The 25,132-nt window shown below is 38.8% G+C and overlaps 1 protein-coding gene across 3 annotated transcripts in view; it reads right to left on the reverse strand.

The window, feature by feature from the left end:
• The window catches only part of recql5 (RecQ helicase-like 5), a 44,687-nt gene that overhangs the window by 11,207 nt on the left and 8,348 nt on the right, over window positions 1–25,132 (reverse strand). For all 3 annotated transcript variants that reach the window (XM_088927564.1, XM_088927565.1, XM_088927566.1), the window contains exons 8-9: window positions 3,344–3,568; window positions 2,282–2,378 (exon numbers count right to left, since the gene is read on the reverse strand). In XM_088927564.1, the coding sequence (XP_088783690.1) occupies window positions 2,282–2,378; window positions 3,344–3,568 (322 nt within the window). The remainder of the gene's footprint in view (window positions 1–2,281; window positions 2,379–3,343; window positions 3,569–25,132) is intronic.

The following is a 25,132-nucleotide window of genomic DNA, read 5'->3' on the forward strand; positions in this document are numbered from 1 at the left end:
AAAGAGAGCTCCACAGGAAAAAAAAAACTTTTAAATGTATTTTTATTTTTCATTGAGGAATAAAACTCTACTTGTTTGGCTTGCTTATGGCAAAGAGTTTGCCTGATCCGTGCCTGATGTCACCATCAGGATGCTGCACATATCATATAACCCCCCCCCTGCCCCCTCTACCTGTGTACCATATAGAACAACAGTGATATCTGACATCTGTGACCCCCCAAAATAATTATCTGTTATTTTTTCTTTCTGGACTCAATACGTAGATCACAATATGCTTATACTTAGCATTTGTGGTGTTTAAAGTGCTGTGCACAGCATTCTGATGATAAAGTCACTAGAGACAAAAGTGTTCTTTTTTTCTTCCTCACATTTTGTGTAATGCGTTTCATTCCAAAGTGTTTAACAAATCAGTATGTCACACATGCAGAAGTCATACTGCACCAGCAGCCCCACTACACAGCAGATTAGGTGCTACTACTACTACTAGTAGTAGTAATACGAACGTGTCATCTCATTGATGACAATCATTGACATTTTTACATTTCATTAAAAACTGAGCTCTATGACATGATGAAGCAGAGAAATGACAGATGACATTTATACTAATAAAGAAATTGAGTGGTTTGAAATTAAATTTAAAGTTTTATAAAATAGCCTTAAGAACATAAGAGAGGCTGTAAACAAGATAATATCATACAGACGTATCTTAAGAGAAGTCAGTGTATTGGCTACAACAACAAGGCTCATTATTGCAACAGAGATCCGCCACAGCCCTATGTATACTCAAGTGCCTCCTGCTCTCTTCTGCATTGCAAGTGTCTGCATGGAACATGGTTCCTCTAAAATGAGTTTCACGGTTGATTTTGAGGAAAATGAAGATTTTTAATATTAAAGACAAGTAAAAACTCTTATTTTTCTCTGTTTAAGACTAGGAGGTTCAGTTCTTTCTATCAGTGTAGGCTATTCTTTTAAGCTCACAATATTTAAACGACTCTTACTAAAGCACTGCACGGCCTGAGCTTCCTTTGAATTGATTTGATGAAGGTCCATGAAAATGGCTGAAGTTCACTGTATAAGTGTAGGCTTTGCTTAATCTTGTCATGTGGGATATTCAAGGGTTTTTTTTTTAGATATACACAATAAATTAAAGCAAAGAATATACCAAAATACACTAATACATATATATATATATTGAGCTAATAAGAACTGGAAAACAGCCTCCTGATCTTGAGCCGCACATACTGTTTTAATATGTTTTTATTAAATATAAATCTGCTCTGCGACTTGATTCAGGTTTGGTATTTTAATACATCTACACTAATGTTATACAGACAATAGCTAGATGCCTAACCTTTTAAAATATGTACTTATAATGCCTTAAACACAGAAGTAAAACTATTTCTCTGAGGATAAAGTATTGAACTTGCATGCCAATAAACTGGTTCCATATCTGTTTTTTAAAGGCTGTTTTCATCCAAACACACAGCTGGCTTCCAGATGTCTTATACTTATAGTATTCAGGAGGTGGAGCCTGTGCTGTGTGTGTTTCATATTGATTGTGTGGTGGAGGCTTGAGACTTTCATAATCCTTCTCTGTTTCGCAACAACTATTTATTTTACTTCCGGTCACAAATGCAAGTCAGATTTACTGGAAAAAGAAGGGAAAACAAAGTGCAGGAGATGATTTTCCTGCTGTCTATCCCGACCCACTGCTAGATAGGACAAGGTGTAACAATTCCTGCAAAAAAACATGTTGATAAGAACCAGACAGTCATGGTAATACCTGGCTGTGTCATCTTCTGGTCTAGCACTACTGGTGTATGCAATTAAACCACCATTACTACATTAAAGAGTTTTCAAAAAGTATAAAACAGGCTTCAGTAATGAGCAGTTGAGAAAACAGAAAAGCTTCAAAGAGCAAATTCTATCCTTTGGTGCAAGGCATGTAACAAAAGAAATAGAAACGCACCAGCTGCATGACGTAGAAGTTTGTAATTTTACAGTAAAGTGATTATGTAATACGCAACTATTAGCTCTTTTGTATATCCACTTGCGTATTCTTCTTTTCTCATGACATACGATAGAATAACAGATTCAATTGATTGTGTTACTCGTTTACTTTTCTTTTGCTTGAATGAATTTGATGCTAAATTGTAATCAGCATTACACTGACTATCATTTTCATATGCATATTTGCAGGTATCCTCTGCTCTCAGTGCCAGTCCAGCCTTATTTCATATGGCATGTAAGGGAATCACAGACACTGTGCAGTGTCTCTCACCTTTCGCATACTCATCTGTTTCTTGAACAGGTCACTGAACTCTTTCTTGCGCCGATCTGATTCATCCTCCCCACTGCCCTCATAATCCTCGTCGTACCTGCCATAGACAGAGGGTCAGAGTTATCATCACATGAGACTCTTGCCAATTTATTAAAAGGCCTTTGCTACAGTAAGTACAGACGAGTCAGTAGTATGAACCAGGGCTTAGAACCGAAGGACTATAAGACAGGGAGACATTACAAGTTAACCAACTCGCAAGTCAAATACCAAATACCTCCCACCTTATTTTCCACACGTGTCCTCTGGAATGTGTTTCACTGTTGATTTTAAGTGTCTAAAGGGTGGATTTTCAGAATTTGGGATAACTAAATAAAAACCCTCATAGACGTCTTTGGTCAAGAATATAGATTTCATTCTTTTATCCAGTCACTGTAACAAATTCCTTTAATTATGGAAATATACCAAATCCCTCTGCTATGGACCAGTGTTAGAGATGCAATATTTTTTTTTATAAAGCTGCAAACAAAAATGTACACAATACTCACAATGTTTACTTAGAATAGTCTAATAAAGTAGGAACATGCAAAGTCTGGTGTTCAGTTTGGACAAATGTACTCACTGTTAAGGATGATCACTTTACCTAGATTACACAGCATTATTACACAGTTTCTAGATTAATCAACCCAGTTTATTTTCACTAGTTTACTTAAAAATTAATACATTCTGGTTAATTTCACAAGCACGTCAAAGGACACGCCCTTGAATTATAAGACTGGAAGCGTATTGTGAGCTGGACACCCTCAGAATGGAGCAATGACCAGTTTTGTTTAGGATGTGACAGCTCCATAAACATTTGAACTTGACGTCAGGCAAAAGTGAACACAGACCTCATCAATGCCTTCTATTTAAGTACAAAGATATGCCCCAAATGTCTGACCACTGAACCAGAAAGTCTTGCTTATCCACAAACAACTTAAGAGACATGGCAATTTAAGAATTTTGTCAGAGGAACATCTCCCTGCGTTCTGTAGACCTCAGGAGGAAACCGAGTTTCCTGCTCACCTCTCGAAGCCATAGCCCCGGCGGCCCCCAGCATAGAGCTCGGCATCAAATCCAAAGGCTCCTTTAGGCTCCCTGGCCTGGATGCAGGTCTTGCTGTTGAAGGTCAGGCTGTGGGCCATTTCCTGCTGCCGTCTCACTGCTGCTGGGTCTCGGCAGAAGTCACAGGACTTGTTGCAGCTGGGTCTCTCGTCCCCGAAGTACTGTGCAATAGAAGCATGGCGACACCTGCGAACAGAAAGCACAGGTAATACCAGGGACCTTAATCTTGCCACCTGTTTGCAACATTGGCTTTTTGGGGTTTCGTTTTCACTGTAGTTCTCATGTACATAATTCACATTGTTTCAGCTAAACAGAGGATCAGTAAAGACCAAGGTTTTTGGTTCGAATGCTTAAACTATACCTTCAAAAAGCTACATTTTTATACTGCATTTACAACAGTTACTCGCTCTAAGGTTGTAAAATAAAGGCATAAATGCCTGTATACAAAGTAAACCAGTATATATTTTACAATAATTAGCTAAAGGTGCTAATTAGTCTGTATTTGGGTCAAATACCTGGCCAGTTTGTGCTCGCGCAGGACAGAACTTTGGCAAACACTGCTTAACTTGCTTTAATTCTTTGCTTCAAAGGTAATTTTTAAGACCCACAAAAAGCAAAAACACAAGAGCTTCCTCTTTAAAAAACACATTTTTTTAAAGAAAAGGTTTAACGTCCTTCATGATACAGCACAAATGGAACCACAGTCGATGATGTGAATGAAAAACATAAAAATGTTCATTTCGGGATGAAAAACATCACACAAATGCAAGGATTCATTGTTTTGTTGCTAATATTGTTACTAGTCTGCCAACACAACCTAAGTTTCTTAAAGGTCCTCCATCCATGTACTGACTAGGCCCACCTTGGTTTTGCTTAACTTAGCAATCTGTTGAGACCAATTAATCTGGCAAGACTTTGATATCTTTAATAAATAACAAATTCCTGGATTACTAGGCAGGGCTGCATACAATGGTGATCACTGCTATTTTACAGCACCATACAGTACACCATACCACACCAGAAGAAGGCTCACGGCCTATTTTTCAGCATGGAATAAACCTATTACTTGTTCCTTTGCATCCTACACATGCTGATGCAGCTATCCACCTGAACTACTACAGCCTACACCTGCTGCAACCCACTATGCCTTCCTCCAAATCTTTTTCTAGATCTCTTCATCATACCTTTTCTTCCTCCCTGGGCCACTTGCCCACTTCTCTTACTAAACCAGCATTCCGTCTCTTCACAGCTATCTTTTCCAAGACCAGGCTTTCTAACCACCTTCTATTCCTTTACAGATGTCATCAACATAATATCATCCCTAAAGGATTTCGCTGACACCAGAAGAAGGCTCCACGGCCGAAACGTTGTGTTTTCTTTCTTCTTTTTTTCAGCATGGAATAAACCCATTACTTGTTCCTTTGCACCATACAGTACTGCCCATTGAGCAGAGCCTCCTACAACAAACCTATATCTCACTACTGTAACACAGCTCTATAAGATAAGATCAATTTATTGGCCATATACAATTTCTTATATTAGGAATATGTCTTTTATCGCATACTCCAACTTGCTCTCCATGAGACACACAGAAAGGGAGTCTAGCTTGGGGTCAGAGCGCAGGGTCAGCCATTTATATGGAACCCCTGGAGCAGTTGGGGTTAAGGGCTTTGCTCAGGAGCCCAACGGAGTAGGATTCCTCTGCCGGCCGCGGGATACGAACCGGCAACCTTCCAGCCACAGGCGCAGATCCTTAGCCACAGAGCTATACAGAAATCAAAAATAAGAAAAAAGTGCTAGATTTGTTATGTGCTGAGAAAATGTGACTCAAGTGTGTCAAAACCTACCTAACTTCATTTGAAATCTTTCACATCAGTTTTGGAGGGTGCTGATTTTTTTAAATTTGCAAAGGCATGTGTCTTGATCATTGTAATAAAGTGATTTGGTCAGTGTGCTTTTTTGTGTTTTATTCTTATAGGCACTCATTCATTGATCAAAAAAGCCAGAGGAGCAGTGACATTCAGAGTTTACTTACATCCCTCAGTAAGGATGTACTTGCTTAAAGTTCTTGATAAATGTGAATTCACTTTTTGTGAAAAGATTGATCATCTTACGTCTCACATTCACAAAGCTGCTCTAACATGTATGGAGTCAGTATCACAGGCACAGTTAATGTAAGACTTTACAGCCAACACTGCCAAACTGTCAGCTGAGAGTGCTTAAGGCGTCAAAGTCCAACGGACTCTGTGCAAAAATACAAATGTTCAAAACACGATCAGCGTAAGATACTGAACTGGATAGTACACATTTCAAAAATGTTTTTACATGAACAAAAGTTCCCAATCATACATTTCAAAGTTTTTCAAAACAAAACTAAGTCAACACTACTGAAAATTATATGCATAATGAAGTGGCAAGTATTCAAATTTAAACTCAACTACTTTTAACCCTTTATGGCCCAGTGAAGTGTTTTTCTCCTTTGCCTACCACAACGACAACAGGGATGGCAATCTCTTTTTGAATGGTACATTGTTCTTAATCACTGTATTGTCTTCTCTATCATCTACCTATTTAACATTTCCATTCCTTAGTCTTTTGAAATGTTCCCCTGTCTCCTAAGGGCCAAATGACAATGCACTTCAAACAGCAGAACTTCCCACAGATGCCCCATATCGCTTAGACTGAGAATGCCTCCCCTCCCACCCCCCAAAGTGTGTTAAAATGGATATCTTTCCCTGTTCCGATCTCAATGCGAAACTGGATAAAAAGCTAGAACCATCTTAATACTGTATTATAATTGTGGGCTTCTGGAACTACTGTTCTAAAGCAGCTTTTGCATATTTCCTTCTTTGCATCCACACCCAGAGAGGCACAAATAACAGACAGGAATGTCTTAGTTTTAACAAGACTGTAAACCTTAACACTGTTTGGAAGATAGTGATCGAGAACAGAGCGCTAGCAGGGGCACATCGTAGTGCAGGGCAACCTGCAATGAAGGGGTGTTTCAAAGTCAGCTGGCTGCAAACCAGTCCACACGAAGCACCCCTCCTTCCCCCCTCCCTCCGCCTCGCTTTCTGTAAAAAGAAACTCAGTCTCCACGGTGACCAGAAACCAAAAAAAAAAGGAAGATCCGGCAGTCTAGAGCAGCTGGCTTCAAGAGACGGAGAGAGAGAGTGAGAGAACGAGAGTAAAAGACAGAGAGAGGCACAGCAATGCACGCGCAAGAGAAGCACACAGAGAAGATAAACAACAAGAGAAAAGCAAGCCACTTTCTAAGAGGTAAGAAACTACTGCTCCTACGGAAAGATAGCTTGCACAGGGGCCCCAGAGTCCTCCTGAAAAGGGGTCTGCAGTCTCTGTGATAAGTTTTTGGACTTTTTAAAATACTGCTTAAAGCTTTGGACAAGTTGATGAAACTCTTAGCAAGACCAAGACTGTAAGAGAAATGCTTGTCTGGGAAATGTCTGTTATTAACGGTACTTCAGCATGCTCGGGTTTTACTTTTAGTAACAGTTGATTCCTGCTCTGCCAGGCTACAGTTAAGGAGGGTGCTGGATTTGTTCTTGCATTGCCTTAAATTTCTCCTGCACAAGCATTATTATTTGAGTCAGATTTGGTATAATTTATATCTCTGTTTTTTTATCCAAAATACTTTGAGATAACCATATATCAAGACATTATATATATTATGTTGCAGGAAGAGGACTTTGGCATTTGCCATCAGTCTTTTCCCCCCTTTAACTCTTAATGGCTGTTTTCTTCTTTAACATTTGTTCTTCCATGCGGCAGTTGTTTAGACGCTAATATCAATAATGTTTTAAGCACATGTCAAAATGTAAAACTTGCATTTGTGTAAGACTGCAATTAATGAAGGAGGGAGAAGCCATACAAAACCAAGCAAAACATATAAAACAGTCCAAAATCAATGTTTTAAAACAGGGATCAATTTAATCTGATGAGCCCTCCCATTGCATTTTCAAAACATTTTGTCCGTAATGTGCAAGTTCCCAAGGAATTAAAAAAAATAGAAGCAGAGGCACTATATTAAGAGTTTTGTTTTGCAATTCCCAGCTCAGGAATGCCTGAAGTGCTCTGCGTGTTTCAGTGACTAACAAAAGAGTCATAGAGGAAAGGCGAGAGTCTTTCTTTCTGGGAGCTGTAGCAAGTTCCTATGGGTCTCAGTGCCCCGTCACTGAACGGAGTGACAGTCAGCTGGGTGAGACCCTGGCACTGTCTGCTCCTCCACAGACACAATGGTACAGCTCACCAATTCACAGACAGGCATAAATCACAGTACACCCTACCCAAAGACCACATTCAGTGTGCAAACAAGCACAAGGCTGAGCTGAAAAAGTTCTAACTGCTTGAGACCAATGCTGAGGCTATTGTTGTAGCACCTATTTATACTCCTTGTTGAGCACAAACTGCCAGCTCAACAGTTTGTTTTGCTGTCTGTATGTCTTACAGAGGTAAACTTCAAAGTATACTTATCCAATATGTGCCATACAATGCACGTTCAAAACCCGTTTAAAAACCCGTTTGGCTCTGACCACAATACTTGATTATTTTAAAACTATTCTGCATGCATGGATGAATACATTAAGAAACAAACCGATGTAGAGGATCACAGAGTGGCTGTTTGAGTGTATTCAGTGTAGACTGTAAACAGATTTAATGGCAATAGTCCTTAGTACTTCCTTTTCTGTTCCCGACAGAACAATCTAAACCACTCTCACATAACAGGGTTCCAGATTTCAGAGCTATTGAAACATTGTGTGCTTGTCTGTACTTCCAAAACACCAGTGCTGATAAAAATGCCTCATGTCCTGCAGACACAGCACAGACTGTAACATGTCACTATTATAATACTAATTACCAATTTATTTGGCTGACATTTTTGTCCAAAGTGACATACACTTGCACCCATTTTTCCATCTGGGTATTTGAAATGGATCAATTTGGGTGAAGTATCTTGCACAAGGATACAACAGCCAGGTTTCACCTGGGATTTGAACCCAGAACCACCAAAGTCCAGCACCTTAACCACTGCTGTGCCAAATGCATCACACACAGACATACAGCAATGGGAGCTATCCACAACTCTACGGGCTCCTGCTTAAAGTGCATTCTGTGCAGAAGTAAGCAAAATCAGTGCAGCAAGAACCGGGCACAGTAATATAGATATTTAAAACAGTATACGTGAGAGGAAGGAAGGATCTGTTATCAAACTGTGGTGATGCATTAGGATTCCAATAAAGAGTGCACTGATTATGGTTAATGTCTAATTGTCTGGAGGTAACACTGCTGGGGTAAAAATGTGATTTACTGTAGAATTTACAGTGATTTACTGTAATTCAGACTTGTGGATACTCAATGGTCTCATCAAGCTGTGAGAGGATCTCCGACTTTAAGCAGAAAATAGTTAATCCAACTTCAACTCAAGCAGCTTTTTTCTGAAATGTATTAGCTACTGGTACAGGATGTAGTAAAATTAAGTATGGCTACTGTGAGTTCCCATGGGTTTTTACTATGTATAGTTATACTTCTTCAATGTATGGTACAAACTCATTTGTAAGGAATTGTCAATATGTAAATAAAATCAAGAACCTTGCAACTGAAAGATGTCAGAAGAGACGTGAAGACAATGGCACATGGGAACTTAATTGAAAAGCTGGTGTAAATAAAATAAGGGTTAAAGGTGCCTGTTGTTCAAAAAACAATAGTTTATAAATTCTAAATAGTAAGGGGGGGAGAAATTTTAAACCACCACTCTGTTGACTTAAAATTTAAGTCTCATTGTATCAGATTCTGGAATGTGACAACCAAGCCCTTCTCAAACATCTGCCACTATTGTGTTAAAAACTTCTTCCAGATCTGTCTGCCAAATCAACAAGGCCGCCTTTTCTGTCGGTGAAGCCCTTCTTAACCCAGCACTAATCAATCACACCACTACTTCAAATCACATCAAACTGACATAGAGCAGGAAATCTAATTCATGTAACCACAACTAGGCAGTTGAGGAAGCTTCATATAAAATACTCAAGCAGAAAACAATATTGACAAAGTCAATCCAACAAACTTCTAAATGTATTATTGAGAATAGGAAACACTAGGAGACTACCCACTATGTTTTTAAGGCATACACTACTTTAAATCAATATGAACCTATATAGATATAGCACACAAATCTATCTACATTTGGTTATAAGTAAAAATGGATAATTATTATCCTGCCCAGCACAAGAAGAAATTGTGATATATCTTTCTAAATATCAGAAAAAATAAATTACATAAATGGGCTATTATACATAATATATACAATTATTATTTTAAGATTATTTTGATCGCATGATGTCTTGGTCAATAGATTGCAGGCTTTTGAGAAATGAATGAGGGAATGCCTGTATCAAGGGTTCCAGTATAATGGATTGCAGTCTAACACGGTCTGCTGAACTGCTACCATCAGAGCAGCCCTCCACCTCTCTGCGCACAAGGGTGGCCCACTGTTGACCTGAACATTTCCTGAAATTCACTCCCAAACCCCCGCCAAGCCATTGTTTGCTGTTTGCTATAGATTAACCACCAGGGTTAATCTGGCAAGGCCTCCCACATTCTGTATTGGAGACAAAAGTGAAAAAGGTATTCTTTCAGCAGCAGTACAAAGGGAGGAAAGTTGGTCAACGGTCTACATTAGTTCAAAAGGACATAAGCATTCTCCAAATGCTCTACAACGTAACTTTCTGTGAAAGTCCTACAAATATGTTCCAATAATATGCAGATGCTGTATCTCACTTTCAAGGCAAAACAGTTTAAAGTTCAGTCTGATAAAATGAGTGGGACGTATTCGTTTTTAAACCGGAATAAAGGCACAAATGCTAAGGGTGACAAAGCAGTCCATCTTATTTGTAACATTACACTACTGGCTGTCAGCTATCAGGTTAGTTTATAATTTATTCATTGCAATGTGAGACATTGTGCCAATTGTTACAGACAGCTACGTATAGAGCTGGACAGGTACTACTCCTTGGCACTGAATAAGTACACCATATGAATGTCTTAAGTACAAATATATCATCAAAAATAACACTTAATTGCATAAAGCTAACAAGCTGTACATGTGTGAGGATCAACATGTGACCCATAGGCTACAACACTGCATCTTCCTGCCGAATATAAAGGAGTCAAGTCAAAGTGACTTATAATAATAAATAATAATACTTCTGTTCAAATGTCCGGAAAGCTGAAGACATCTAGGCAATCTCTTAAAATATTAAAACAGAATAAATTATGGACAATGTAAAGGCATCAGCAGTTATTGATAAGAGACATAGCCAACAACAAAGCTGTGGCACTGCATTCCCCATATGCTTTATATAGGACCAAGAAATTGTAGTTCATTTCTTATGGCAAAATCCAACAGCAACATCTACATTTAAAGCAAGAAAAACACACTATAAATAGAGCCACTTATTTGCTGCATTAATATACATCACCCTTTAATATTGCATTTTCTTTAAATAAGCACAAAATGTACTACAAACAGGAGTTAAAATCCATTTCTTCTCTTATCAGCAACTGAACCACACACTCATGCACAAATGCATGAAAAAAACATTAAAAACAGCTGAAGATATGTTGGTGGGATGTGTTCCAAACACTACAAACTGCGATTGGAAAACAGACATGCTGTGCTGAACTCTAATACAGGAAGGAAACTTGAGCTTAGCAAGTCTCTGCCCTCAACCAACTATTGCCAGTAAACTGGTTGTGAATATAGTGGCATCCATTTTAAGAAACAAACAAAGTTCACCTAAGAGTACATCAGAGCAGCTTTTTAGGAAAAGTTTAAGATGATTTCTGTGAGTAAATAATGCAGTCCTAGAAATGTTTTCTTATTTCTTGAATAGCCAGGCTATTTGAAGACCTAACCACTAAAGCTTTGCTGGTGAAGAAAAATTAGAGAACAAAGTAAAGATAAGACTTTAGAAGTGGGTTTGGGGCTACAAAAGTAGAGCTTGGTATTTACTGTAAAGCTGTAAGCACACAGTAGGAAAACAATGAGGAAGATACATCTGTGAGACTAATTTTTTCTTGCCTTGTACTAGAAGACTAGAAAACTAAAAGATCCTGGCTAGTGGCGACTTGGCACCCTGAACTGTCACAATATAAAAGAGAAAAATTGGATGCCAATTTTGGATCCTATTCCAATTTATTCAACTATTCCTCCATAATCTTACCACTTCTTCCAATTCAGGGTTGCCGGGGCCTATCAGGGCCAAAGCCTATCCCATGAAGCAACATGCACAAGGCACGGGTACACCCTGAACAGGACACTAGTCCAGCTCAGTCTAATCCAATTTAGAGACATTAGACAACATGAAGTTGGTCTGTGCTTGTATGCGAGATATTTTTGGCTTTTTTTTGGTGGACTTTGTAGCTCACAGCAGTAAAGATAAAACACGAGACAAACCCAAAGAAAAAGGCACATGTCAGCCTGGTAAATGTTATCTTCCTGTAATGACACAAGCAGTTACAGCAAAGACACATTAAGAGACAGGCATTGTACCCGCAGCTCTCTCAAGCCTAACCCCAAGCACTAGAGGGCCAGGAAACTGCTCTTCTCAAGCACAGATAAGTAACCCACAACTAACGGCACGTCTATTGCACTGCAGTGCCAAATTTTGAAAGCCTCAACTCCCAAGGCTCAGCGAGGCTTGGCTTCCCAACACAACTGTGGTCAGTTTATCACTTTAACTCTTTTCTACCACCAGTGATGCCCAGAATAGGCATTCAAGTTTGATTCTGTGAGGTACTCCGTGTGTGGTTCATTGGAAAGTGATGCACATGTGCACTGAAGCTTTCTGTTTTACCACAAAGGGAAAAATAATATTGACAGTGGTGTAGGGCCTGCAATGAAATTAAATAAAACCTAGCTAAAGGACACCACAAGCTAATAAAATGTTAGCTGGTTTCTTCTGCTAGAAGCCCAGAGATTGGAACAGCACAGACAGAAGGTACAATTGTCTTTTACTAACTGTTCATGTTAACAGTGCAGAACAGACGTCTACGGGGTTTTACATTAAAATATTAATAATTTAATATTATATTAAGATTGTACATACATTTTAGTATGGTCTCCTTTATACTACTGTTTACACTACGGTGTACAGTATTATAAACTGTTCACAATTTTGGGCACCATACTATAAAAAGACACTGTGGCTTTGTTGTGTGTTCAAAGACCGATCAGGATTGTCCCTAGGTTTAAAGAAAGGTCCTAAACTGACAGACGGAAGGAAATTAGTTGCTTTAGTCTCAACTATTAGCTACTCTCAACAATTGAAATGAAAATAACTTATTACACATGAGAGTTTGAAAAAACAAACACAATAGTACAAGCAACACAGAAACAGTTAAAATGAACATCCAGATCTCAAAATTACTATTACTATGAACTATTCACCCCCTGGTTTGCTCACACGAAGAATGAGTGCCTGAGAATTTCCCATAACAAGTATTATGAAACAGTCCGGTCTTACTCAGTAAAGACTTAAAGCACAGCAACAACTTTTCCAAAAGTGAAACAGGACACCAATGTAGAAAAGCTTCTCCATCCCAAAAAAAAGTAGACATAAAAAAAAACCCAATACAATTATCTGATTAAAAGACCCAGATCGTGTCAAGAGCAGCTCCCTTCATAACATTTCCCAGATCAGAAGCTGGTCTGTTAAGACCACTTGCTTACCTATGTGGTTCTTTAGTTTTTTTACATGTTTTTTTGTGTATTTTCACCTTTTTCAATCTGAATGTTCCTGCATAGTTAGACAAACCAAGGTATAGTGGACAAGCTATTCTGTTCTGGTTGGAAGTTGGAAATTGGTAAGCAAAAGCAGGAAGGGGCATGTATTGTTTTAATTATCGTACACTATCAAGCCCAGCCCCTAAAACAAAAGGTTTTTCTTCAGCAATTAAAAACACAGAATGTCTGAGATAAATGATTTGAAGAAAAATTTTTCTGGGGAAAAACACAATCTTTCAGTGTTTTAAGAGTCAGGCCAAAATTGAAATGATTGGAAAAAAAAGATCATGTAGGATAAAAAGTGGGAATACTGTACTCGTGTCAGGGACAGAAGATAAATGAGTAGTTTGACATTTCAAATGTGTATTTCAAGATAAATCACCTCGCCATTTCCAGCTGAGATGACAAAACCTGCCAACATTTCAGTGCAGTCGCAGATGGGGGTGGGAAAGTGACAGACACTCAGTGATGTCTCAGTGAGTTAGTTTCTGATTCAGTACCGGAGACACAAGTGTGAAAGTCAGCATAACACCAACGGCCACACAGGATCTATGGTCATAGTTACCATTAGGAACAGCAATACTGTACTTCAGATTTTGTTTGTTTCTGAAGTCTGAACCAGAACAAAGTCTGATATATTTATTTTGCTGTGACTTTTATAAGGAATATGCAGATTTCTGATAATGAATCACCATTTTATGAATTAAATCATCCAAATATATTTTATGTATTTTTGTTATATGTTTAACTGCATTATTTTCATATTATATAAAAACTTTCATGAAGATCTACCCAAATTTAAAATATTAGAATATGCACCAGCCTAGGAGATTTGCAAATTATTTCTCAGCACCATGTTGCTTGTCAAGTTTTGTTTAAAAATATCAAAGGTTGAGCAAAGTGAAATCCTGGTGGTTAAAATGTCGGATCAGCAACAAGGATTTTTTTCAAATGAAAACAGTCAATCCATCCTTGCAGCAGGACGTTTCTGATGGCTCTGATCAGGCAGTTAAGGCCACAATGTCCCTCATTTACATGAGTCGTGTTTCAGGTGACCAAAGTTGTCTGCATACACTGGGTAACCTGTATTCACACCTTCAGATGAAAAAATCAAATGAAAAAAAGTTCTGTAGACTGTCTGACAGTAACTGAATATAGTCCCAAATGTTTATAAATTGTTTTGCAGCTTTCTCTAGACTGATGAGCATCAACTACTCCTTTTTTCTGAGGTCTTCCACATCCTATTGGAACATTGCATAAAATGTTTTCAATATTCTGTGTGGTAACAACCAAACTCCAAGTTTATGATTATCACACAGGACAGGGTTTCCCAAACCCAGTCTTTGTCAACTTGTTTCCCCAAATATTGAACCACCTGATTGTAATTACCTTCTTAATTGTATTAAGAACAATATACTAAGAGCTCACATATTTCACATGCACAGATCACCTGATCATTTATCATTATTCTTTTTACTTAACATAACACTGTGGCTCAAAAAACTTTCAATTGGCAAATATTAACCCTTTTGGCTATTTCAAAAAATATTAAACAAGAGTATCTTGATAAGAAATTGTCAGCCATTCTACCTCTTTGTACAGTATCCATAAATAAAAGGGTGTTTTTAGTTCTTTATAGAATTATGAAATAAAGCAGGATTTTTCAGTCCAAGCAATTTAAAAAATCTTCAAGAACCAGATCCTTAAGTGTTTATGTAGTAAACACTACTGATCAATGCAGCAAATAAGGTGCAGCAGTAATAAAACACTACTGTGGAGTGGACTAGGAGGGCCACAAGTTGAGCAGACCTGGTTATAATCACAGAAGATATTATGCTACGTACATCATCTAACCAAACCATGTATGATTATCAGCATTCTATGTTTACCTTTGATCACCCCCTTAAGCTTTTGTATAGGGTACAAAATGCAGTCCCGATGCATACTTGCCACTGTCATTTCACACTCTGTGAATACGTACAGTAAACTACATATCAGTGTAGAGTGTCCCTCATGTTTGCTGAGATTTAAACATGTTGCTTCAAACCATTGAATTGCTAGATGGGGGAGCCAGCACTGAGGAACATACTGCAAACCTCAGCCTGTAATTTGTCCTGTAATAAGAAGGGAGAAAGGGAGGGGAACACTAGATGAACTGCTTGCATTTAGGAAGTTATTCAGGAAACCCGCACCATCAGTTCAGTCACACAGCTACACCCAAAGCCTATAAAGAAGTTTCATACATGAGTTGCATCCATGTGCTTTTCTGTAAGACCAGTAAACAATTTTATTAGCTGAAAACTGAAAAGTTTTAAACTGGTACTTGTATTTGTACCATACAGTAAAATGACCATGTAGCTCTAATTGACATCTTGGGTTCACAGACAATCATTCCATTGTTAATTGAATAGCCACAGCAGACCACTATTCAAATTTCCACAAATTTTCAACATTCCTGTGTAGGTTTAGCCATTAATACTGAATATAATAATAGCCTTAATTTTATATAGTAACTTCTGTGGTACTATACCAGTCTCAAGTTTCTTTACAATAAAACAAAACAAAACAGATGGGCATGCATAAAACAAAACAGTAAATAAACAAAATTAAATGTTAGAATATAAAGTTTTAAGTTTTAAGCTAAAGTTTTAAGATAATCAACTAAATAGAATGGAGGATAAGAGGATACATGTGGAAACTTTACAACTGATCACTTCATTGTCAGATTTGTGACACTGATATTTTACTGAAATTAAAAGGTTAGATCAGACGTTCCTGGTCAGTGAATTGAGACTCTGCTCCCCAGGAATTCCATGATTCTCCAGCAGACTGTATTCTGCTATGGCCAGTTATTCAAGCCTGTTTTTAACTTCACAACTATTTTTAACACAGAAATAACAGATCTCTTTTAAGCAATGCTCAGCCTCAGCATTTACTTAAAATAAACACTATGTTAGCATTAAAGAACAGCAAAGAGTGAGTGGAGAGAAGATAACTTCATTCAAATACACAGGTACTCATCCATCCATCCATTTTCTAACCACTTCAACCAGTTCAGTGTCGCGGGGGAGCTGCAGCCTATCCTATCCAGTCAAGCAACAGGCACTAGAAAGAGTACAGTATACCCTGGATCAGATGTCGGGCCATCACAGGGCAGACAGACACACATGCACTCACACCAGGGCCAATTTTCACAGAGGCCAATTAACCTACTCTATGTATATGTTTTTGGACTGTGGGAGCAAACCCATGCAAACAAAGAAAAACATACACACAGATTTGAGAATTGAGCCCAGGGCCCCACCGCTGTGACTTAGCAATGCTAAATACCTTTCTGCTGTGCTGCTATATTGGTACTCATTACAGGCCTAAATGATCTAATGAACCAGTTATTCTGCTTAAGTAAAAAGGCAGCTGCTGACTGCAGCTGTAGACTGAATGATCACTAAACACTGGGTAACTAATTTCTGAAACCTTGGTGCCACGAACATATGAAAATGAACTCAAATAAGGACATAAAGTTGTCAGCAGCAAATTTATCTGAAGCCATTTTTTCAGAGAAGCCTGAATATCACCTTTGAAAGAATGGCTGGGTAGTTTGTGCCAAACTACCAGAACCCTTTGTGAAAGGAAAGTTTCAAACCCACTACCCAGTAGTTTCCACTTGTGTTTCTGGCTTGTGTTTCACAGTTGAGTCTGAAGAAGTCTACCAGGCTGAATTTGCCAGCTCTTTTGAAGACTGAAAATTTAAAATACAGTAGGTTCCTGAACGTGTTATCTGTTCAAGACTAAAAAGTTATTTTAGCCTGTCAGTACACAACATTCTTGGGAACATACCCGACTGCTCTTTTTCCACAGCAACAATATATTTTTTATATTTTTACATTTATTTAGCTGACTTATCCACAGCAACATATATTTGCACCCATTTATACAGACAGGTACTTTACTGGAACGATTTGTGTGAAGTTCCTTGCTCAAGAGCACAACAGCAGGGATTCTGCTCTCACCTGGGATTTCATCCCACAACCTTCAAGGTACGAGTCCAGAACCAGAACTACAGTATGAGCTGCATGAGCATTTTAAATCCACCATGGAGAGCAAATATGGGATGGGTGGGGGTTCTCACAGTACGTTCACTCTATGCAATTATACCAAAAGGGGACATTTTTTATTATTTTATATTACTAGGTAATTCATGTCAGTTAAGAGCAAAATCCCATTATATTCTCAATAACATGCTACTACATATCTGGACACTGGCAATTTCCTATTCTTTTACCTGATTGTAGTGCACTATCGGAATGCTACTGTAGTGGTTATTCTTCCTCTGTGATACAGTATATCCACAGAGTCAAACGATATGAGGATTAGGTGACAGTAAAACAGGCCAGTCAAGCTGGAAATAGAAGTAGAGTGTCTGCTGTTTATGCAGCTGTGCTACAAGCTATATTTATAACCTTTTAGTGACCCTGTTGGGGTGACTTGTGCATTCTGGGGGCAGTTATCTGAATTCTCCTGGACTTTCCACAAGTGTTCTGGGAACCAGGCACTGCTGGTACATAAGAAAGACATTTTTAAAGAGAAAAATATTGCCCTCTCCGTCTTGCAGGTTTAGATCACAAATGACCCAAGATGCCACTGTTCATTTTAAACAAATGACTTTAGACTTCTAACTTGTCTAACTCCCCAGGGGCCAGGTTCAAACAGCATTTCAAGGTTGCAGCCTCTTGAACTAATTTTAAAAGCACTGAAAACATTAAATTAAAAAATATATATAATTTAATTTTCTGAACAGCTGAGCTGATGTTTAGAAGCAATATTGTCATAAAAAGCATTCAAAGAAGCTAATGTATTAAATTGGAGTTTTCCAGTAGTTGCAATCTATTTCTTTGACAGTGGATCCAGAAAAGCACCTTATCTTGCCAAGGCAGGAATGTCACTAACAGGCTGGAGGGGTGGTGTTAGGATAAGCAGGATAATTGCCGATTACTGCATTAACAGGTGGATTTTCTTCTAGTTTGCAGCCCGCAAGTGACAAGTGACAAGAACCAGAGGAATCCTGCTCTCCTGTCCAACGCTAGATCACCTATTTCCCTGTGAGGAGGGGTGTGGGTAGTCTGTCTAGCTGACTTATCAAGGCCCTGACAGCTGACAGCTCTGCCAGCATGTCTTGGAAAGAGGAGGTTGTCACCATGGCTCAGCGGGTGTGGACCAAGTTGCAGGGCCTACCTGAGGCCAATCCCTTGGATCTGGGAGCTTTCTTCATCCTGCTCCTCTTCATCCGTAAGGATAAACGAAAGGGCAAGGGGGGTAGCAGATGCTCACAATATTTAGGCATTGACAGTCAAGACACACTAGGAATGATGCCAGGCATTCACTATATTAGAGCAATTACCAGAGATTCCATAAAACATGTTTTCAAACAATCCCACTGGCTTTGGGTGGATGCTGCACATTGGTGGTGGTGGAGGGGAGTCCCCATTACCTGTAAAGCGCTTTGAGTGGAGTGTCCAGAAAAGCGCTATATAAGTGTAAGCAATTATTAATTATTATTATTATTTGCTTGAAAGCTGAGATTTATGATACAACAGCAGTGTCTAAATGATTATTATCATGATGTAGTTTCTAATATCAGAACGGGTTTGCTTCTGTTGTCATCAAAAACAGTTAGACAGAAAAACCTGGGGGTGTGAACAAGCCCTCCAGCACACGCTGTGCACACATGATGTGCAAACTTGAGAGAACACAACTCCTAAGATATTTTAAGGAGTAGTAACTGCAAACACAGTAGTGTCACATGTGCTAATCTATTTACTCCCTCATCTTAATTACCACAATTTAAAGCAGCATTATTATGGCTTATTTTAGATATCCACATAACTCCTACAATGCTTATAATAGTGGATAAGAAAAACAGATGTGGAGTTTGGAGACCCTGGACAATAATTCTGGACATCCTACATCCCTGCTGGGAATGTACATAGGCACAGATTAAATTATCCCAATGTACTTAAGAATAAGAAGCAGTTCATTGCTGACTTGCACTTGTATTCTTAATAAATATACTTTTTAACAAGTATCATTAGACTATGTAATAGTGCTGTCCTCACCTATCTTTTCAAAATTGAGACTCAGCCCGTTCTGTGAAATGAGTCCCTTGAATTATAACATATATTGGTTTCACAAAGGTTTTCTCAAGGAAAACAAAGAGACCCCAAAGACACCCCTAATACCATCTGATGTCTATAGATGATAAATTTAAATTAGTGTGAAACTTAAATACATTAATACTAATGATCAATGGCACAGGCCTTTACCTTCTTCCAGCTTAAGTGATGCACTTGATCAGCTTGTCCTCCTAGTTGTCAATATAAGAAGGTAAACTGTTCTCCAGCCATGCCAGCCATACTGAATCTGCAATGTTTTTTTTTCCCCAGTCACATTCATCATGATGTTTGTCCTGGCCTGCACGTACTGCTGCTGTGCCAAGCCCAAGCACCACGTCGCCAGAGTCAACCCCCTGCATGCCACCTGAGGACACCATTCACCTCCGCACTGCCCCTCCCGCAGCACAGCAGCCACACTGTACAGAGCCGCCTTCAGGTCAAAATGATCGCCTTACTTCCAGACGTCTGGCACCAGACAGAATAAAGCCACGTGGCATCCTCTACAACACTGTAGCTGGCTGCACTACAGTACTGCTAAAACAGCACCTTTCATCCCACTGCAATGTGGCCTAGAGACCACCCTGTACAGGCCGACCTACTGCAATCATCTTAACGCTCTGGCTCACCAAAAATATGGCAGAGCATACAGGGCAATAGGATTCTAGATATAATGTGGGAAAAATGCAACAAATCATAGTATTATGCATTATGCAAGCAGACAACAGCAGCAGGCTGACAAGAAGATACTGAGGGTATAAAGAGAAAATTGAAGAAACAATGCTGCAGATTTAGTAATGCACAAAAATGAATAAATGGTCTGAAAAAAGACCACGAGGACGAGCTGAATGGACGTATTATATGTTTGCAACTGTCCGAACATTCACTGCACTTGTCCACAATGATCATGGAGGGCCGCACCTGTTGTTTGACAATGTAGTGCACTGTGGCACGTTTATCAATGGACACGGTCCAAAGGGAATGGCCTATACTGTAACTCTCCAGCAAGCCACTGAGAAGACACTGTATTTTTAAGAATAGGTAGGAAAGCCTTTATAAGGATCCAAAAGGTTCTAAAGTTTAAAGTCCGGGCCCTCGTAAATGACAGTTTCATAATTTTCCCACAAAACAACACAGTTCTGTCAACAATCATGGTCACTTTTTCAAGATCTTGAACATGTCACTCTTTAGCACAACTATGTGTTCAATGTGAATTTGAAGGCACTGTCACTACAGTAAAAAACGGTTGCTGTCCTTCTGTAGTATGTTTTTAAAAGGCGTTTTCTGAACATGGATTTCATCTTCTATTTTCAAAGACTTTTCAAAGCTTGAAACTTTTCAGGACTCATGGGATACCTACCATTCTAAATACAAGCTAAGACACAAAATATTACTCCAACAGCATCTAAATCCTGGATACAAAGTCAATTATGCCTGCCATTACAAACAATAAGGAAGTGAGAAGCATAGGAATATTCTTCCATTTCTAGATTTTCAGTGACAGTGTCATCATTTAAATCAGATGCCACACAGCACTGTGCCCTTCAATTGTGCTGACTGCACTGCTGCCAGAAAATGGTCAGGCTCTTTTGGAAACTGGATCACAACAAAGTGTGGTGGATTTTTCAGCTTTCTGGAGGTACAAGATAAAATAAAAGTCCTTCTGTTCTGTTGTACTGAGGTCTTCAGTTTCTTCTGCCAGAAACCTTTAACAACTAAAACATACAGTATTGTCATGGAGCACAGCTTAATAGTGATGGACATATTCTGCTCCAACTGTGCACAGTAGGTCTCTTTACTCACCAGTGTGGATACAGCCAAGGCTTTCATCCAAGGACTAGGCATATCCTGGACTATAGCTGCCAGGACTCGCTGGATATGAAGGTAGCTCGGTAGTCCACAGTCCACACTTAAACACATCTAATGCATTCTCCTGGGTTTGTGAACAACACCTTTCAATACCCAGTTCCTGAATGCCACACCAGAATAAAATATACAAATTGCAGGAGTGACATGAATCAGACACATGGTTCACCCTTCACCACGCATCTCAGAGGAATAACAGAGACATGGGGCTTCACTGCTGTCTTACTGTATTTAACACAATAAGCTCTCCCATACGAGAATACTTTCATTACTTTATTGACTGAATGAGCAGCTCCACGAGCAGGAAATGTCAATCCAAAAGAATGCCGGGTTAATGATTACCATTACTGTATGTTGAACAGAACATAGAACAGTTTAAATTCACACAGACTCATGACCTTTGTGGCTCATCACTGTTCTGCTACACATGAAAATTATTTATAAAGCCCAAGAGTGCCTTATAGAGTGGAATTTATTTTAAAGAACTGAACCCCAGTTATAGCATCTTCCAATTTTTTGCTAGCTACTTTTACAACCAGCCCCAACGGTAATGACATTAATATTTAATCAATGAAATTGCTAAACCACTGCCATAAATTCACGGTTCAACAGATTATAAGGTACACTCGCTGAAACTGCCACCTGTAGATATTTTTTTAATGTGAAGTCACTGAATTTAAAACTGCCATAGTGCCTCTATGTTTCCCATTTAGGAGGGTTTCAGAAGAGGGATAATGTTGAACTGTCTCCTGTTTCAATAGCTTGTAATGCAGAGCAAAACAGGGCTGGACTGCCCTCTGCTGCCTATGAGTATGATTTCAGGCCTGTAAACCAGTAGCTTGCAGATGAAATGAACCGAGTGATTGCAGATTCCAAGTCTGTGAAGGGATTTTCATTCCAAATGGCCTGTTTTCACCAGTGTATTTAAATATAATGTAACTGCAGCACAGTATATTTATAACCAGAGCAGTTGTTACCTAGTACCCTTTAAGCACTTGCATAGGATTGCTTTTAAAGGTACTACATAAAAAAGGTTTTATTATCGTAGTAATAGTATGAGTAAACTGTTAGATTACACAGTGCAAATTACTGCACTTTTTAATTTGTGGTGCAATAAAGGATTTATTAACAGTTCTCATACATATTAAATATGTATTTTCAAAGTATTCTATGTCACTCAAACCAAAATCTCAGACAAAGTCTATCTCCATAAACCAAGTTGAATTAGTAAAAATGTACAATTATGGGACTTGAAAGGAAAATCAATGACAACAACCACAGAGCTAATAGGTACTATTAGCTAACAGATACCTAACAGGTACCTGGAGTGTCTTTGTGGACCTTACAAAATACATATCATCATGACAGGCAAACTGTGTGAAACAAGCCCCCTAGCCATATTGCTGAAACTGGATCCCTGGCTTCCTTCAAGAGCCCGCTGGATGAGATCCTCAGATCAGATAGCCACTAACAACCCAACGTGCTGGAGGGATTCCTTCTTTGTTACCTCTCTTTTGTTCTCACCAGCATTAATTTAACTCAGAGCTCAAGATAACCTGCTAAAGACAGTGTGCATGGATGACACTAGAATATTAGCAGGATGAACATAATATTATGCATACCTGCATATTTATCTATGGAATAGCTAAATCTCAAATACAGAATGCAAATAAAGTGTACAGCACCATGATGTTTCCCGTGTGTGAAAAGAACCAGGATCATTGGAATCTAAGTAGTGCCTTAATCATCTGAACCTTTTTCTCTTCTTGTACACTTTTTGATTAATAATCATAGATTACTTTAATGTTTTATTTGCTTTGTATTTAGCAAAAGAATACTGCATAAGAAAAGGTTTGTGGGAAATGAGAAAATACACATGTGAGAACCACTTTATACAACAATGTGCTAATAAAATTGGTAGTACGATGAGCATCAAGCTTTGTCTCAATGTTCCATTTTCTTTTACGTTCTTGCAATAAAGGTTAGATCCAAAAACTGTCTGAGCTTAAAGGAATAACAGAAATGATTGAAATCAGACTAGCAAAAACGCTCAGGTTAATAGATCTAGTTGAACTATTTTGGAACATAGAGGTTCAGGATCACCGGTATCACAACATGCAGACGATACAAGGGTCTGATTCATTTCTAACTGTACATTGTACAAAGCAGATCTGCACACAAGCAAGCCAACCTCCATACAACACAATCATTTCTCACAGTATTTTACAAGTTGTATAGAAAAAAACGATGGCATCTGCCTAGACACTATTAGAGTTTCAAAAACATTTAAAATCAGCAATGATGGGTCTGCTAAAGAGTGGCACAGTGGTTAGCACTGCGGGGCTCCATGGGGTGTTATCTGGCAGAGTTTGTATGTTCTCCCCATGTTATTGTGGGTTTCTTCCGGGTGTTCCAATTTTCTCCCAGAGTCCAAAGACATACTGGTAGGTTCATTGGCTTCTTGGAAAAATCGGAATGAGTATGTGTGAGTTTATTTTTGAGTGTGCCGTGTGATGGACAGGCATCCCGCCCAAGGTGTTGGTCTGCTTTGCACCTGTTTCATTTCCTGGAGAGGCCAATCCATAAATGTGAACTGTATTCCCTAAATGCGTGTGCGCAGTTGTCTAAATGCCGCACAGGGAGGGTTGAAGTCCACTGCCGTGTGGCTCTGAGGGCTGGTTTGTTCTGAAGAATTTAGATTGAAGAAGGTTAGAGCCAGAGCTGCACACGTCACATCATCAGCTCAGTGCATCATACTGAACTGTGTGACAATGTAAAAAATCCATAATGCTCAAATTGATTGAATCAACACTATTCAGCAGAACCTCCTGCAGCAACTGCTACACACATGCCAAGAAATTGTGTTGTATACTTCTGCATGCCAAGAAATTGTGTTGTATACTTCTGCAAGAGCTCTCTCTGAATCATGTGCCTTAGGTGGAGCTGTTTTCTGTACCATATCTCCTGCTTATCAACTTCTGATAAGGCAGCCCATACCTAACCACTGTTACAATACTTCCATTAACATAACACCCAGGTGCTTTTAGAGAAAAACTGCTGCCATCTCAGGTTTTCCCAGGATATACAAGATCAAAGACAACCAGACTTCATTAAGGAATCCCAAGAAGACATTCTGACAATTTAATGTTCTAGTCTGCATTTTACAGTAATTGTACATTACAAACTTGTGTAACTGCTGAGAAAACAGATCTATACTGATATATCAGTCTCCCAAAAAACAGACGAGAATTTTTACTTTCACCTTCATATTCAAAAAAGAGATCGCGTCAGCAATAGCAACTGGCCATAAAAAGGTAAGTACCCTGAAGCAGATTTAGCATTGTACATGGATTCAAACAACTGTAATAAGAATTCAAGGCAAAACCTTTGTAAAGAGATTCTGAATCACTGATAAAATACAATCCGGCATTGGACGAAGTTTAAAATCTAACAGTAAGCAAAGGCTTTATGTTTATATTTCTTATACTGCAATAAGTAAGTTTATCATCAAGTTTTTCTCATTCAAATACTGCACTTGGATTAGGTTGTTGCTTCAATTAATATTAATTGGTTAATACCAAAACTACAACACATGGATGATCAGGAGTGTGGGTTCATGAAAATATTAACCTGTGGTGTGAAATCTGTAACTGAAACCATGTTTTTCCAGATAAATAATATAGAATATTTTGGGTTCAGCAACAATTTCTTAAGCAACATTCAGCCATCCGGTTTCTCATATTGTGAACCACACAATTCCTGCAACTGAATTATTCTGTAGCAGAGGTGTGATGCAGCACTCCCTAAGAAAGCTCACAGGCAGGGCACAATCTAAAACATTTTAGACTGCTGTCCTACACTGTTGCATTAACTGGTGTAAAACAAAACTCAAGCCTGTTTGTGTCAGTATTTCATTCT

Source organism: Atractosteus spatula, chromosome 11 (assembly GCF_055471065.1).
Source record: "Atractosteus spatula isolate fAtrSpa1 chromosome 11, fAtrSpa1.hap1, whole genome shotgun sequence".
Lineage (NCBI taxonomy): Eukaryota > Metazoa > Chordata > Actinopteri > Semionotiformes > Lepisosteidae > Atractosteus > Atractosteus spatula.